Raw genomic sequence first — 15961 nt, forward strand, 5'->3', positions numbered from 1 at the left:
TACATTGTGATCATGCTTTGAGACAGTCATAAGCAGTTATCTCCTAATTTTGCATCACCAGAAGGGACAAAAGTTCCAAATAAGTTACATGCTTTATATTCTATCTGATGACAAGGTCAATAATCCTATATCAATCTAAGTCATAAAAAGTCCAAACCCAGAAACTGTTTGTTACAAGTAAAAGAACAAGACTAAATGAGCCCATGGGAAAGAAACAAAACTCTTGGTGCAGTTGGTCATGGAACTCTTCATAGATGAGAAAGCTGGTCATTGTTAAGTGTCCTCTACTAATTCTGTAAGCTAATGTGTTTAACTTACTTGTAGCAAGTAGTTTGACAGAAGTCTTATTAATGGTAACAGTGATTTATATCAGAGTTGTTCAGAGGTTAGATGGAAGGAAACAGCCAGAATTACTTACTTTAAACTGAATAATTGGATGTGGTCCTGTCATGCTGTTCTAAAACTGCACTTGAGAACAATCAAGACATCTTTTCATCATAGAAAGTGCTAGAGAATATGGCTACAGCACAACAGAGAAGTCGAGGATTTAGCCATTTATCTTCCCTTGCAACTGAGGGCTATGTTAGGTTTCTGTTTTTAAATATTTACTGGTGACTGTTTTTTTGTGTTTCTGTTAGTGTAATAGAGAGGCCTGTAATTCAAGGCCTGCTCATGATGTGTTAGTGTGCCTGATTGTCAAGGCAGCGTCGTGTGGATGAGTTACGTTCATGGCTTCTTAGTATTATCCTGTTGCAAATGGCTCCTTCAGTGGCTTCCTAATTTACAATAGTTAGAATTTTCCTCTGCAGTTCTATAAATTTCCAATTAAAGCAACTTAAGTAGAGGGATTTTTGTGTGTGTGTGTGTGTGTGTGTGTGTTGTGACTGTATTGCTATTTGTTCATAAAATCTGGGTGAAGAGGATAGTGCTTGAAAAATTTTATGCTTGATTAATAGAAAGTGTTGAGAATGTTTCACTTCAGAAGTGTAAGCACTGATATGTCTCCATTAAAATCATAGAAATCAAAGAATCATTTAGGTTGGAAAATACCTTTGAGATCTTCAAGTCTAACAAACTAATGTTTGTGCATTTATTAATATGCATTGGCAGTTCTTTTGATAATATTAGTAAAAAAGACTTTAATCAAGTTAGTTGGCAACGCCTGGAAAATACATGAATGGCTATTTGAAAGAATATGGATGTTTTCTGGAAGGCTTAGTTACAGAATATATTACAGCTTTAAAGTGTCAATAAGTACATAGAGCTATTAAAGTAACAGAATTGCTATTTAAAGAAAAAGAAAATGGGTGAATTTCAGGAAGCCCTTAGTGAACTGTCTCTTACATCAACCTCTTCTTCTGTTCTCCTTCTTATAAAGTGTTAGGCAGTGAATGTTCCTAATTAATCACATCTCTTAAAACTACATGCTTATCTTTGTCTCCTAATGCTTCTTAGTTCTTCTAGAGCTTTTAGAAGTGTGGGACTGTCTTGCATATTCAAATTAGGACCTAGAAAAGAAGTGAAGCCTGCTGACAAAGTGATTCCAAAAGTTTGAATTGTGGTGTAGTTCTTCTGTCTTGTAGTGTGTTCAAGATGATATTGCTTAGGAAAGAGCACTTGTTTATGAATACGTGTAAGTTGCTAATAACATTATACATACCATATATACCAAACATCCAGTTGCGTTATGGAATGAGTCAAAAGTAGAAACAAGCTTCAAATACATAGAATAAACTTTCCTTCAGACTATTTGCTTTGTTTCATTTCCTAAACATTAAGTGTAAATAAGCATTGCAGCCTTTTAAACTGCTTTTTGTTTAACATACTTCTCTTGCTATTTGAGTATGCAACTGGATAATTTTCTTCAGTAGAAAAGACTAGAAGAACTGTAACAATCGAGAGTGATGGATGTTGTCTGTACTACCGTACAATAGCTTCCTTTCTGAGGTTATCAGAACACCATGGTTTTTTTCCCATTTTTGTAGTCTGTATGACAGCATTTCAGATGTTTAAGTGCTTTGACCTCAAGTGTGTGAAAAAAGTTCTCTTCTCTTGCATATCTAAATCACTTGTCCATGAGTGAAAATTGGGGGTTAATGGCAGGATCAGTGCATGCAAGAGATTTTTGATGTGTACTGCTTTCAGGTTCCCCCTAGTGTCCTGGTAGGGATGTTGTAATTTTAAGCTGAGCTATCGTTCAGTTTTCCTTTAATGGGGGAGCTTCCTTTTGGCACAGTTGTTCTGTCCCACTGAGAAAAAGGCATCTTACCCTTTCTTTGAGTTCCTGTCAGTGTACAGGGACCTCAGACAACATAAATAGCTTTCAGTAGACAGTTGACCTGGTTATAAATATTTTAAAATAGTAATTTATTTGTCCCATTTTGCTTGAATGATTTTGCTTTATATGCTTTTTTTTTTTAAATAATGCTTCTGTTAATATTGATTTTGATAATCAACGTTGGTTCAAATTGAAAAGACAGATGCTTTTGGAAACCTCATTTTTTGAGGAAGTCTGTAAAAGGTGGTTAAATCAGATATGAAATTATTGCTTCCATTTAAATGAATTAAATCTCAGACAGAAGCTCTGAAGTTGGTGCTAAGATAAGCAAAAGCTATGATGTCGTGCTGCCCCAAATATCAAAGTGTATTCAAATGTTAATAAAAAGGTACCACTTTCTGCCAAAGTTGAATGCCTTATTGTAATTCAGAGACAGTCTCATTTGATTAAGTTTAGAGTGCAGTAGAAGCCAGTTTGATTCTGTTTGTTTTGTACATGGGAGATCTTTACAACATGCTGTTGGTGACACTTTTCCAACCTAGTTTACAGGCAGTTGATTTTCTTCTGTAGAGTCAGTCCTGTGAATTAGTGTAAGAATAAAAGCAAATAGTTTGGTGGATAGGTTAATTTCTTTCTATGTGTCCAGACTTAGGTGGAGTAACACTGGAAAAAGACATGGATATGCTTATAATATGCATATGATCTAGACAAATGAGAAACTTTATAATTAGAAACATGCATAGTTGCCTAGAGGACAAGTATATTCAAATTTTTCCTATTTAAATATTTCTTAACGTGTTGTTTTTGGCAGTAGGTGAGAAAGTTTCAATATTGCTGCGCTTAGTTGTTGTTTCCTCATATATCTTGTGTTTATTTTTTCAAGCTCTCTTCTATATCAATTTGAGATAGAACACAGTCTTTTGGAATCATGGAATGATGAAAGCTTGGTTTAATTGCTAAAAACCTTCAAGTAAAGATGTTCTTCACCCCCAGAAAAACCCAGTTGAACATCTAAAGTTGTATTAATGCATACGTAATTAAGATATCTGATTGCAGAAATTTACTTGATATGATAACACGTTCCCAGGGCTGTAAGCTGTGTTGTTCTTATTTTATATGTCACAGTAAAAGCAATTGTTGTATTCTGTGTAGATGGCTTCTCTATACATTTGTTAGTATCAGAAAGAAATACTTATTCTCAAGACTTAGTTTCTAAATAGTTAGAAACATAATGCCATTTTTTTTCTTTTTTTTTCACTTACCTGATATTTGAAGAAAATTCATTTGGTTGCCAGATACAGTTACCATTGTCTAGATCAACTCTTGCATTTTTTTCAGCATTTAAAAATTCCCTGCTAGCTGTAAAATCCTGAATTACGAATGTTAAGGTAAAGTTCTTGTAGCTATAGGATGTAGCATTTTTGATTCATATTGCTGGAAGGTCTTTTGCTTAGGTGTCCAATCTGGATGATGTATTTTATGTATTTGTCTTAATGTTTGGTTTACTGTGTATTTGACTTGGTATTTTATTTTTCTATCTGTTAAAAGGATCAGTTGTGTTTGTAAGGACATCTTAAAGGTGTTGAATCTCTTTTCAAATTCAGGCAGAGAATGCAGGTGGAGACTTTGTGTCTAGGGCCATGACTTTTATTTATGGATGCCAGCCTTAGAGTTCCTAGGGCTGGTCAGGAGTTGCATCTCATGGAGCATGGCTGGTGTAAGTTTACTCTGCAAGTTCAAATTTGCCTTAGAATTTTTATGGATAGACTTTATGCAAGGCTGCATAATTGTCTCTCTTCCAGAAGTCAGTGTGAAAGCCAAAAGACTAAGTTCTTTGTTGTGCATGCTCCAATTCCACTTAAAATCAATCTTTAACTTGTATTTGTGCTACTAGATGGCAGTGTACAGATTAAGGTGCATGGAAGTGTGGTCTATGGCTTTATTAGGAAGCTAGGTAACTTCTGTTGCTTATTTTAAAGTAATTAAAAATGCATTTTCAGAGAGCACCCTTTTTAGTAGTTCTTGGCTGGTTAGAACTCCCATGCAAATGATGTTAAAATTCTCTAGAGCAGAGAATTCTAAGTGTTAAACAAATCAAGAGCAACTAATTTGCCTTCCAAGTGTTGGATGTGGTCAGCTTTTCTTACTAAATAGCCCCTCAAGTCATAAATTTACAATAAGAGTCCTACAGCATTATTTTTTCTCTTTACAAGAAAATTATGTGGGCCTTTCTTAAAAGTATTGTAGATTGTCCTCTACATAGTTACTCACAAAATGAAAAAATAATAAAATACTACAAGCAATATCAGTAGTTTGTCCTTGAGACAAAGCATGAAGTAACTACAAATGAGTTAGGTTTTCTTTTTTTGGCTAATTTTTAGATCTCTGTCTCGGTTTCCCTTTGCATTTTGTGAACTGAACTTTCCTGTAAAATTACTATCATATGCGATGGCATACATGAATCAATTGTGTCAGAATCAACACCTTACCTTTAAACTGACTTCTCCCAGAACCTCCTAGTCAGACATAGTGAAAACATTACACTTCTTAGTACATCAGAAAATCAGCTACTTGCTTTCTTTAAACAGAAACTAAAGGAGCTCAGCTGCATAGCTTTACATGATGTTAGGCAGGGCAAATAAGGAACAAAGTGGATCCCCTTTTAAATGTCCCTTCAGTGGCCCTTCTGAAGGACCTTAGATTGGCTCCTAGAAGTTTCAAGATCTGAGAGTTTTTTGTCTAATTATGTCTTTTCTTATAAAGGTTATTTTAGACTTTTCAGACATATGAGATACTCTGTTGTACTTGAGAATGGCAAGAGGAAAGTGGAAGAAATTTTGGCAAGAAAGTGCATATCTTAAGATATGGCTTCATGGTGAGGGTGAGCTGGACTAACTAGATCCTGATCTCCACAGGGGAGGTGTCATTCTCACTTTGTCCTGTCTCCTATCCCATAAGTTGATTAAACTTGTGAAGCTGGAAAAAAACCCAAACAAAAATGTCAGAAAACACCCAACAATCTGAAACAGAACTTGGCAGTGTTAGCTTTCTGAAATGAATATTAGCTAAGATACATCTTTACTTATAATCAGAATTAGAGAATCATAAAGTGGTTTGGGTTGGAAGGCACCATCATCTAGTTCAAGACCCCCCTGACATGGACAGGAACACCTTCAACTAGACCGGGTTGCTCAGAGCTCCATCTAACCTGGTCTTGAACACCTCAGGAATGGGGCACCCACAGCTTGCCTGGGCAACTTGTTCCAGTGCCTCACCACCCTCACAGTAAAGAATTATTCCAAATATCTAATCTAAACCTACTCTGTTTGAAGCCATTCCCTTCCTCTTGTCACTAGATGCTCTTATAAATAGCCTCTCTCCATCTTTCTTGTAGGCTCCCTTCAGGTACTGGAAGGCTACAATTAGGTTGTCCTGAAGCCTTCTCTTTTCCAGGCTGAACAATCCCAATTTTCTGAGTCTTTCCTCATGGGAGAGTTGCTCCATCCCTCTCATCATCTTGGTGGCCCTCCTCTGGACTCTCTTCAACAGGTCAATGTCCTTCCTGTGCTGGGGACCCAGAGCTGGATGCAGCATTGCAGGTGGGGTCTCACAAGAGCAGAGTAGAGGGACAGAATCACATCCCTAAAAGGACCAACTTGCATTGGCCGGGAATCGAACCCGGGCCTCCCACATGGCAGGCGAGAATTCTACCACTGAACCACCAATGCTAGTTGTTATTATTATTATTATTATTGTTATTATTATTATTCAGCTCATTTTACACCTTGTCTTTATTTAAAAAACTTTGAATAAACCAAAAACTTTTATACCACAAAAGCCAAGGCACTAGCAATTTCTTGGGTCTTCCCATCTGTTCTTCTACTGAAGAACTTTGCTTTCACAATTACAGGTTGCTTGGGTAGCTTCCCCTTGCTCAGGACTTTGTGTGTGTAGCATCATTGACTGTGACCAGTCCAGCCTTGTTTTTATGTAATTGAGCCTTTTCTGTTTGGTTACAAGTGTCTGTACTTTCTGCAAATTGAAAGTAGCACAGAACTTTTGGTTTCTTTTCAAGTAATAGTGTGTCATGCTACTTCTCCGAAGTAAACAGGGTGATATTTGTCAAAGTTCAAGGCTTGCTAATACGCTGGTGACTAGCTGACATTCAACATGTCACAGTGGTAATAGGCTAACTGGTATGCCTGATAAAAGTACATTTCAGATACCTTGCAGTTACTCAGCATAACTTGGGAGATGTAATTTGGGGATTTTTTTTTTTTTTACATTTTATTAAAATAATCTGCAAATAACAGCTCCTGAATATTCTGTATGTTGCAGCACTTAGGAAGTTAAAAATTTGTGATGAAATTCTGCCCTACTTCAGATTATAGTGGTCATTAGCAGATCTGGAGCTTTACTTCCATTCTTCCTGCCTTCTTTTTAAAAAGAAATGTCGTGGGCCAGCAGAGTGCTGATTCCTCTTGCTGTATCAGTTGCATGCTACTAATGTTGGAAACATTGCCTTACGTTTCCATTATAGCTTGCTGAGTTTTGATCTGTAGGTAGTCATTTTTGTTCACTCTAAGAGTAAACATGTCAGTAAGTTATTTAGAGATTCTTGATTTGACTGGGATGCAGTTATATGAATGGAGAATTTGAGACACAGGGAAAGCTGAAGGTGAAGAGTTAAGGCTTGAATTCATGTGAATTGGTGAGATTTATGGTCTTTCACTTTCCCATGGAGAGAAAGACGTATGTAAATATTCAAAAATTGCAGCATTCATTGAAAGAATAATTTTTTTATTTATTAGCTGCTGGTAGTTGATGGTCTTGTCAAGGAACTGTTCTTTGTGGGTGTAGCTTGGTTTGATTGTATTTGAAGAATCTGCCCTAACTGAATAATTGGATGGTTTTACTTTAAAAATTTTTTTTTCTCTTTTCCTTTTCTATTTTCCTCCCCAGTTTGCTGTCAGGAAAAAGCTTTCTTGTGCCTGTACTTCAAATAATGTCAATACAAACAAGATAAAATTATCTGCCCCTTATTATGCTATTTCATATCTGGACTCATCAGCTGTTTGCTTCTATGCCATCTGTTCTAGGAAATTAATCTAGAGGATGAATGTTTAGTATTTGGACATTGACCTGTTGGAGCGAGTCTGGAGGTGGGCCACAAAATTGATCAGAGTGATGGAGCAACTGTCCTATGAGGAAAGGCTGAGAGAACTGGATTGTTCAGCCTGGAAAAGAGAAGGCTTCAAGGTGACCTAATTGCAGCCTTCCATTACCTGAAAGGAGCCTACAAGAAAGGTGGAGAGAGGCTATTTACAAGGGCATGTAGTGACAGGACGAGGGGAACGGCTTAAAGCTGAAAGAGAGTAGGTTTAGATTAGGTATTTGGAATAATTCTTTACTGTGAGGGTGATGAGGCACTGGAACAAGTTGCCCAGGGAACAGATTACCCCATCCCTGGAGATGTTCAAGGCCAGGTTGGATGGAGCTCTGAGCAACCTGGTCTAGTTGAAGGTGTTCCTGTCCACACCAGGGGGTTGGAATTAGATGAGCTTCAAGGTCCCCCTCCAACCCAAACCATTCTATGATTCAACATACTTGTACAAGTCATTGTAAAACATTTAAACATGTGGCAAGTGATGAGGAATATGTTGTAAAGTGAGCAGGTTTGAATTTAGGAAATTATCCTCATTCTTCTGTGTGTGTGTCCATACCACATGCCCCCCCCCCACAAAAAAAAGAAAACCAAAGAGTAAAAACCCAACCCCCTCACTCCCAAAAATCAAATCACCCATCCCCTCCTAGCGTAGCTCACTGCCATATGTGTGCTGACCTTATGCTCATACATTTTGGAGTGAAATTCTGGGGGGAGTCTGTTTGAAGATGGTCACTTTCATCCCTCTCTGCTGAGGGATGTTTTTGAGTCCAGCAATAAGTACTCAAAAGCTTTACACACATCTCTTGTTGTTCTGCTTCATCAGTGTATGCAGATCAGGGCTGTGGGGTGATTAATGAAGTAGTACATAGTACACTGCCTCCCTAAGATCCTGTTTATGGTGAACTTGCCACTGGCTGCCATAAGAGAGGAGCCCTGAAGAAAAGATACAAGGACTCCCTGAAACAACATCTCAACCTTGGCCATATTGATCAACATAACTAGTCTACTCTGGCCTCCAATCGGGAGCTCTGGAGACACAGCATCTGTAACGCTGCTGATGCTTTTGAGAACACACACAGGATCACCCTTGAGGAGAAAAGGCAACGCAGAAAGAATCATACCTTGCAGAATATACCATCTAAGGAGTCTTTCTGCTGTGCCTTTTGCAATCGGACATGCCTGTCTCGTATTGGCCTTTTCAGCCACCAACGCACCTACAACAAACGTGGGTAGAGACCTTTCCAAATCTTCGTTCGCGAAGCCCAACCATGAGTGACATAGTACAGTAGAAAGCATAGTAATCGCACTGTTAATGAGGATTCGGATTATAAATTTCAGTGGTATCCTCTCTAGAGAGTAAGTTCTCAGCTGTCCAAATGATGTGTAATTGTATAATTCCAGGAGGGCTTAAGCTCGTGATCTTGCCTCATTCATGCTTGTTCTCAGCATCCCAGTGGCTCCTGTCAGCTCTCCTGCAATGTGCTGTGAAACTCAAGAGTCCACTACTGCTACAATACACCAGAGAATATCTGCATAGAATACATCTTTTTTTTGTACTCTTTCCTTTTTTTTTTTTTTTTTTTGGGAAACACCCAGTTCCACATGTATGTGCTGATACAAACTGAGGCAAGCTTGAAGTGTGCTATGCAGATGTATGCCTTGGCAACTAGCTATTATGTGGAAATTTTTTTCTGAAAAATACTTGAAGGCAGTCAGACTTCTGGATTTTATGGCTAGTTTTAATTCATTAAATGATGAGCCACTGTCTGCAAAAGTCTCTGTGTTCCCTTGCTAAAGTAATAACATCTCCTTGGAGGTATACCTTAGATTTAATTTCTTTGTAATAAGATACTCCTAGGAAACTGTTCTTCTTAATGAGTTAGTAGGTTCCCATTTAATAAGAAGCTGAACAAAACCATCCTGTGCTGGTTTAAAGGTAAACCAGCGGGGGAAATGAACTCAACCCAAAAGAGAGATTATAAGTCAGAATAACAATTTAATAAAATAATACAGTAAGTACGATTATACAGACAAACAATTGGTTTTAACCCACAAAACCCAAATGTATAACCCAGCACCCTGGGGCGTGAACAAAATGGTGTTCTTTGGGCCCCCTGAGTCCAAAGTAAAAGGAGAGGGGAAAACCTGTTGGTGAGAGTGCTGTTGTAGTCTGGTCAAGGGTGGTGATTGCAGTCCGGTCGAGAGTGGTAGTTGCAGTCCGGTTGAAAAGTGGTGGTTGCAGTCTGTTTGAGAGTGGTGGTCTGCAGTCTTCCTCTGGATCCCATGAGTGGTTCCAAAAGTTCCAAGACTCCAAGATTATATATTCTGCAGTTCTGAGGAGTCAGGCCTGCTATGGGCAGATGGTGTAAATGGTTCATTGATAACAGTTTCTGGGAAATGGCATGGAAGGCTATAGAATACACAGTTTTGGGTTACACCCATACAATGATGAACTGGTTCCAGCTGTTCTAACTAGGACGCATCCATAGTGGTATTTGACATACTAACATTAGACTGTGTCATACAACTCGCCCCTGCATCATCTTAATCCCCTGGCACCTTACCTCTCTCCTGACTCCCCCATGACCTGGACCAGACTTACCCTCTCCAAAATAAAGCCTCATTTAGAAGTATTGTCTTGCTGTCTTATAAGTATTTCTTGGTTTTTATATTCTTTTCTAAAGAGAGGTGCTTTGAGTTTGTTAAATACTGCCCTTTCAGATGCATGAAGAAAGGTAGCAGTGAACCTTTGTTGTTTTTTTGGGGCTGCAGTATTGGAAAAGATGGTCATAGTATCATAGAGTATCTCGAGTTGGAGGGGACCCATTGAGGTCATCAGGTCCAACTCCGTGCTCTAATTTGTTCATACAAGGAAGGATTGAGTTTGGATTATGGGTGCAATTGGATTATTGAGTTTGGATTATGGGTGCAATTCATAACACCCCAATCCTCACCCCCCAAAACAGAATTTTAAAATATCAATAGAAACCTCATACTAGATCTGCCATTTTACAGGGCCAGGTGTATGGGTCTGTCAGTATGGCCTCTTTGCAAGCAAAGAAGCACTCAGTCTCCTTGCGCTCGTATCTGGCTCTGTCTGACAGCAACTGGGCTGGAGCTCATGTGGTAAATTCTGCTGAGAGCTCAGTCCTGCTTACTGCAGCTGCTTTAAATGTCCTGCCATTTCAGAATGGCATATTAGCTCTGCCTGGTAGACACTCTGCAGACCCTGCAGTAAGGCAGTTCACTGCCACTTCATGATGGACTGGGATCATAGTTCTATGTTGCTTGTGAAAAGATGAAAAGATCTAGGAACTCAAAAGAATATTTTTTTTTGATAAGAGATATTTACTCTTTTGGACCTGTCTTTCAAAAATGTGATTTTATAGACTGAGATAAGATCAAATAAGTGTAGATTGAAGGGGTGTAAAAGTGAAAATTAAGAAGGATATATTGGTAAAGAAAGTGTATGTTTCCTGATAGCTACTTATGTTTCTTTTTATTTAAAAAAAAAAAGTCCTCATAGACTTCACAGAGATTCTTTTGTAGCATAAAGCATATGGTTAAAATATTACTGCAGCACAAATAGTTCTGCTGAGTTCTCAGAGTGTTGTCACTGAACATGTTCAAGGATGTGATAATTTTGAATATATTTGCCTACAGTTTGTTTTAGAATACTTCTGTAGTTAAACATGTTAAGACAGTTGCAGTTTGAAGTTGCTGTGTTGTTCTCCATTTAATGCAAAGATTTTTCCTGATATTTATTCTTAGGGAAGAGCAGATGTTTATCCACAAAGTGTTTTGGTATAGGACTTAAAAGACAAAACCTTCCATTTGTTTGAAAAAAACACGTTTATATTTTAGAGTGTTGTATTTTTCAGCTTGGCTCTTCATGAACATGTTCTTTGCTTTCTGCTTTTTAAAAAACGAATACAGCTTCTGAGTGTTTTTTTTCTTGTTTGTTTGTTCCAAAATTGAGTGACTGTTAACTAGGAATTGGTTGACTACAGCTTGTAAAGAGATTTCAGTAAGTTGCTTCAGAGAGGTGGGATTTTTTTGTAAGTTTCCAAACCAAGCAAGTATTCTTTCCCAAACTTATAAAAAGAATAATAATAATAAAAAAATCAAACCTGAGATTCCCACCCCACTTATTCTATCTCAAAGGAATAGGCAGCCTCTTTCCCCATCATACACCCACCCTCAACCTAAACAAACTATCTTTTTGAACTTGTAGCAACTGAATTACTTCTAGTATGGATTTATGCTAAGAAACAGTGCATTGAAATATGGGAGAGTCAGAACACCAGGACACAATTCAGCAGAGCTGTTTCGGTATTCATCTATGCAGGTGAAGAACTGTATGTATCTGTACTCTGCACTGGGAAAAGAACAGGTTTGTTTTAGGATGCACAGTTGAGAAGAGAGCACTAAGAGTTAGGGTATCTGATATTTTTGTTTGACTTTGTGCTTCCTGTATGAATCATTTAGTTTATGGTCATTTACGTATGGCAGCAGAGAGACCTTCAAGAGCTTGGAAGTGAAAAGATGCGTACATATTTTAGAGTGAACATAAATTTCCAGAGTGGAAACAAACTACTTTTAAACTCTTGTCAGCACTATCTGAGAATACTTTTTTTTTAGTCTATGAATTATTGAACTATTACTCTAGTCCAGAATTTTCTGGACTGAGAAAGACAGTGAGAGGAACTGAATGTGGCCTTCTATTTCTCTGCAGCTAGGTGATAAATACAGTCTTCACAGTTGCACAATGTGGCTGGTGGTATTTGCACCAAGTTTATGAACAGTATGTTACTTGTTTTATTTTGTCCAAGTTGTTTGTTTGTTGGCATGGCACCAGTCCAGCTTTATTACTAGAGTTCTCGCCATACAAGAAGTAGGAATGAAAGAAGAAAAAACAAGGAAGGCAGTGGCATGTCATGAAGGTTAAGTTATGGATAACACCTTAAAGAGCTGGCTTTCCCGTCATTTTATAATGGGACAAGGAGATTAAGGTATATGAGTGATGAAGAGGGAAAGAGCGAACTGAAGCTCTGAATTTGATCTGCTGGAGCGAAGGTTGCGTTTTTCTAAGGTTGGCTTAAGTGAGGAAAAAGTACTGCTACTACATCATACCTGGAACAGAGAGCCACCTTACTCAGGTGACAGACATGAGGTTAATTGCAGCTAACAGCAAAGCTTTTTTACCTCTTCAACAGGAAAAAAAAATAAATGAGGGGTTCTCTTTTTAGGAAACCCTGGTTTATTTTGTCAAACAAGAATATATGGCTTGTGTAAAAAAACCCACCTGCTTTATAATGGATATTCAGTGAAAGGTTGATAATGCAGCAATAAACACACTTAGCAGATGTTTGACTTCTGGGTTGTTCTGTTCTGGGACCTGAGGTACAAATGTGTTTTCATTTTGTAGTGCTAATGAAGTCTTGGATCAGAGCAAAAATATTATCTTGGAGCTGTTCTTAGCAGCTGCTGATACAGAAAATGTTAAGTCTGGAACTCTGTTTCAGTTCCTTTTTTGGTATTCTCTGAGCTGGAATTGAAGGCACGCCGTCTTGCCCATTCTGCTGCTGTGCGACCCTGCAGTAGCTGTAATCAGTGGCCTGGGAGATGAGAGACTGGAGTGGGAGCGATTGGCTGGAGAGCAATTTCCCGGAGTACATCTGTGTCAAGCAGAGCGAGCTAAAGCAGTCATGTATGCGCAGGCTCTGATCTCTTGGGAGGTTCATTACAGGGTCTCGTACAAGGGCATTCTCCGCTTCTGCACATCAGCATGGAAGAAGCTCGTCAAGGGAAGAAAATGCAACCTGTATGTAAATAGCAGCTGTATTACTTAATAATGGCTCAAACGTGCTTTTGGTGCAAGTGATATGTAACAACTGTGTCTCAGAATGGTGTGCTACCTTAGACTCACCAGTTGTGGAAGAAATTTTTGAAAGATCTGGTGATAGAAATAATACTTTGAGTAGAGATTTCTGTACTCTATATTTACTCTGTTGTTGAAATTGCTTAATCATAGTAACCAGCTTAATTCAGAAAGAAAATATACTTTTACAATTGTGAGAGCATACTACCAGATTTTGAGAGTGGTTGAGTGTTTTGTGTTGGGTTATTTTTTATTTTTCTTTTGCATTATTTTGAGTCAGCCTTTTTTAATTTGAAGGTTATCAGCTGTGGCTTTGAGTGATTCTATGCAAATATAGCAGGGATGTTTCTGGTAGTGAATCTTGAAATAATCTATTGATTGTTCTTTTTTGACCAAAAAAAAAAAAAAGGGAACTTAATGAGCTGTGTAACTGAGGTAAAATGGAGACAGCATTTTCTTCAGACCTCAGTGGCACGGATAAAAAACTCCATTTGTGGGGATTTGTATAATGAAGCAGTGAATTCTAATATTAGTATTAGAAGCTATTGCTTAGCACTTGTATGGGTTGTTGTTACCACTGCCATGTAACTGCAATGCAGTATTGTAACAGGGTTTACTACTTTAAGAGTTTCCTGGAAACTAAAACTTAGGGAATGGAATTTTCCTAAGCTGTAAAGCTTTACAGATTCCTGAATTATTTTATATAAATTTTATAAAACGACAAGTAAATTTTCTATTTCCTTGTGTGAGCAGAACATGTAAGAGTTTGATTTAGACATGTTAAAATGCATCAGATTGCAGTGGCCTTTTGTTTGTAAGGGTCTCTGTAGAATAGTGATCGATTTTTGATTTTCACTGTGATGCTACTTTTGGCTCTGGACACAGCACTCTATCAAGCATGCATATGCCTAGAAGACTAGGTAATGATATGAGGTGACTCGTTATAAGGATTCTGGTACTTCTCCTTTTTTTAACTGTAATTTCAGAAATTTAAGTGAATGGAGATGTGGATTTTTTTTTGAATGAAATTTAGTCCTGTGAGGCAGTGATAAAAAGCAACTTTGTAAAATAGCTACCATAATATTAGATATGCAGTTTGATATCTTGTGTTGGATTGGTGACATTATTTGCCAAGATTATGCAAATAAATAATTTTAAATTAATTGGTAAATTAATGGTAAATTTTCTGGCTTGCCGAACACTCCCATTGACTTCAGATGGGCTTCTAATTTTAATCAGGTATTTACTTGTGTTTTAGTCATACTTTGCTAGGAAATAAGCCATCCTTTTTTCTTGTGTTTGTTTTAACCCAGGTTTTTTTAAGAATTGCTGTGGTGTGTCATAGTTGACAGCCATTCACAATTGTGACCAGTCTCGTGGTGTTATACTTCCTTTTCTTTCTGACTTTTTCTCCCAGTTTCATGTTCTGGTCTGATTAACACAGACACTTTGTTTACTGCTTAGAGATGTGTTTGATTTGTCTGGGATGGAACATGGCTTCTCTTGGAGGTTGTGGTGCTCAGTGTCACCCTGGCTGGAGTAACACCTGCTAGAAGTATTGAGATAAAACTACTTATAAACATTAGATTTCAGTGGTATGAGAAGCAAAACATCAACATGTTTAGAGTAGTTTTTCCTGAAAGGGTTTGGGTTTTGTGGTGTTTTTAAAGTAGCACATATACATATCTTTACTGCCATCCACATAGAGTTTTGGAAAGTAAAAGTAAAATGCAACTTGTGGAGAGTCTGACTGAAGTCTGTTTATGTCTATTGGACATACTTGTCCAAACAAGGTTTGTATAGCTGCTGTGTTTCTTGTAAGTCTCCTAGAAGCAGATTGGTCAGATGTATTTAGTAGGGTAAGCTGAGCAGCTAATTAGAGGATTAGTAGGCTAGAAAAACTTGTCTAAGTATTTCTAACCTCTTTCGTTATGGCTGTGGTCTTGCTGAAATCTAAATGTTAAACCTTCAGGCGAGGCTCTGAGTATTGCTGTGATTAGGATGGATCTTCATTTACATGTGAGGATTATTGTATACAATAGTAATTGTATAACCACAGATAAAATTCACAAGAAAAGGGGGTGTGTGCATGTATGGTGACACTAAAATGTATGGTGACACTAAAGCCATAGAGCTGTACTAGAGTCTTTACTGTAGTGCTTGAGCAATACACTGTGCTAAGATAGTAGGGAAAAAAATCTGGAAAGCAGCTGCTCCTGTGCAAATGAGAGCATAGAAAATACAACTAAGGGGGAACCCATCAATACGGTATGCTTCCTATTTTAAACCTGGCAAGTGTTCTGTTTGTGAATTATTATTAATTGTGCTCTCATCCGTATATATTTAGAGGGCAAGGCCAGCTAAAAATTGTACTGTGACAAAATGAGGCAGGGCTCATTTATATTTGGTGCATTTTCCTTTGGCTGTTAGGTTGATGTGCTTGATTTAGAACTGGTAGTGTTTCATCACTCTGGCAACTTCTGTAGATACAGTATTGCTGTGTAGAGGCTGTGCCCAAAGAACTTACTTCAAATGCATCTATAGGACTATTTAATGGACTGGGCAATACCTTCACTTACTGTTATTTAGAAAGAACTTTAATTTTTCATATCCTGGCTGTCCTTAAAGGAGGCAA

The 15961-nt window shown here is 37.8% G+C and overlaps 1 protein-coding gene and 1 non-coding gene across 12 annotated transcripts in view; one reads left to right on the forward strand and one right to left on the reverse strand.

The window, feature by feature from the left end:
• Nucleotides 1-15961, forward strand: part of SLC4A7 (solute carrier family 4 member 7) — a 92544-nt gene that overhangs the window by 13345 nt on the left and 63238 nt on the right. Inside the window, exon 1 of one of the 11 annotated variants that reach the window (XM_032685489.1) lies at nucleotides 13161-13269. The exons of 9 other annotated variants lie outside the window; for them this stretch is intronic. In XM_032685489.1, coding sequence (XP_032541380.1) covers nucleotides 13234-13269 — 36 coding nt within the window. In that variant the 5' untranslated portion in view covers nucleotides 13161-13233. Of the gene's footprint in view, nucleotides 1-13160; nucleotides 13270-15961 lie in introns of those variants that run through there. One more of the 11 variants, XM_032685461.1, reaches the window with a different exon arrangement.
• TRNAG-GCC lies at nucleotides 5936-6006 on the reverse strand. Its single transcript has one exon. It is a non-coding gene; the product is annotated as a tRNA-Gly (tRNA).

This window comes from Chiroxiphia lanceolata, chromosome 1 (assembly GCF_009829145.1).
Source record: "Chiroxiphia lanceolata isolate bChiLan1 chromosome 1, bChiLan1.pri, whole genome shotgun sequence".
Classification (NCBI taxonomy): domain Eukaryota; kingdom Metazoa; phylum Chordata; class Aves; order Passeriformes; family Pipridae; genus Chiroxiphia; species Chiroxiphia lanceolata.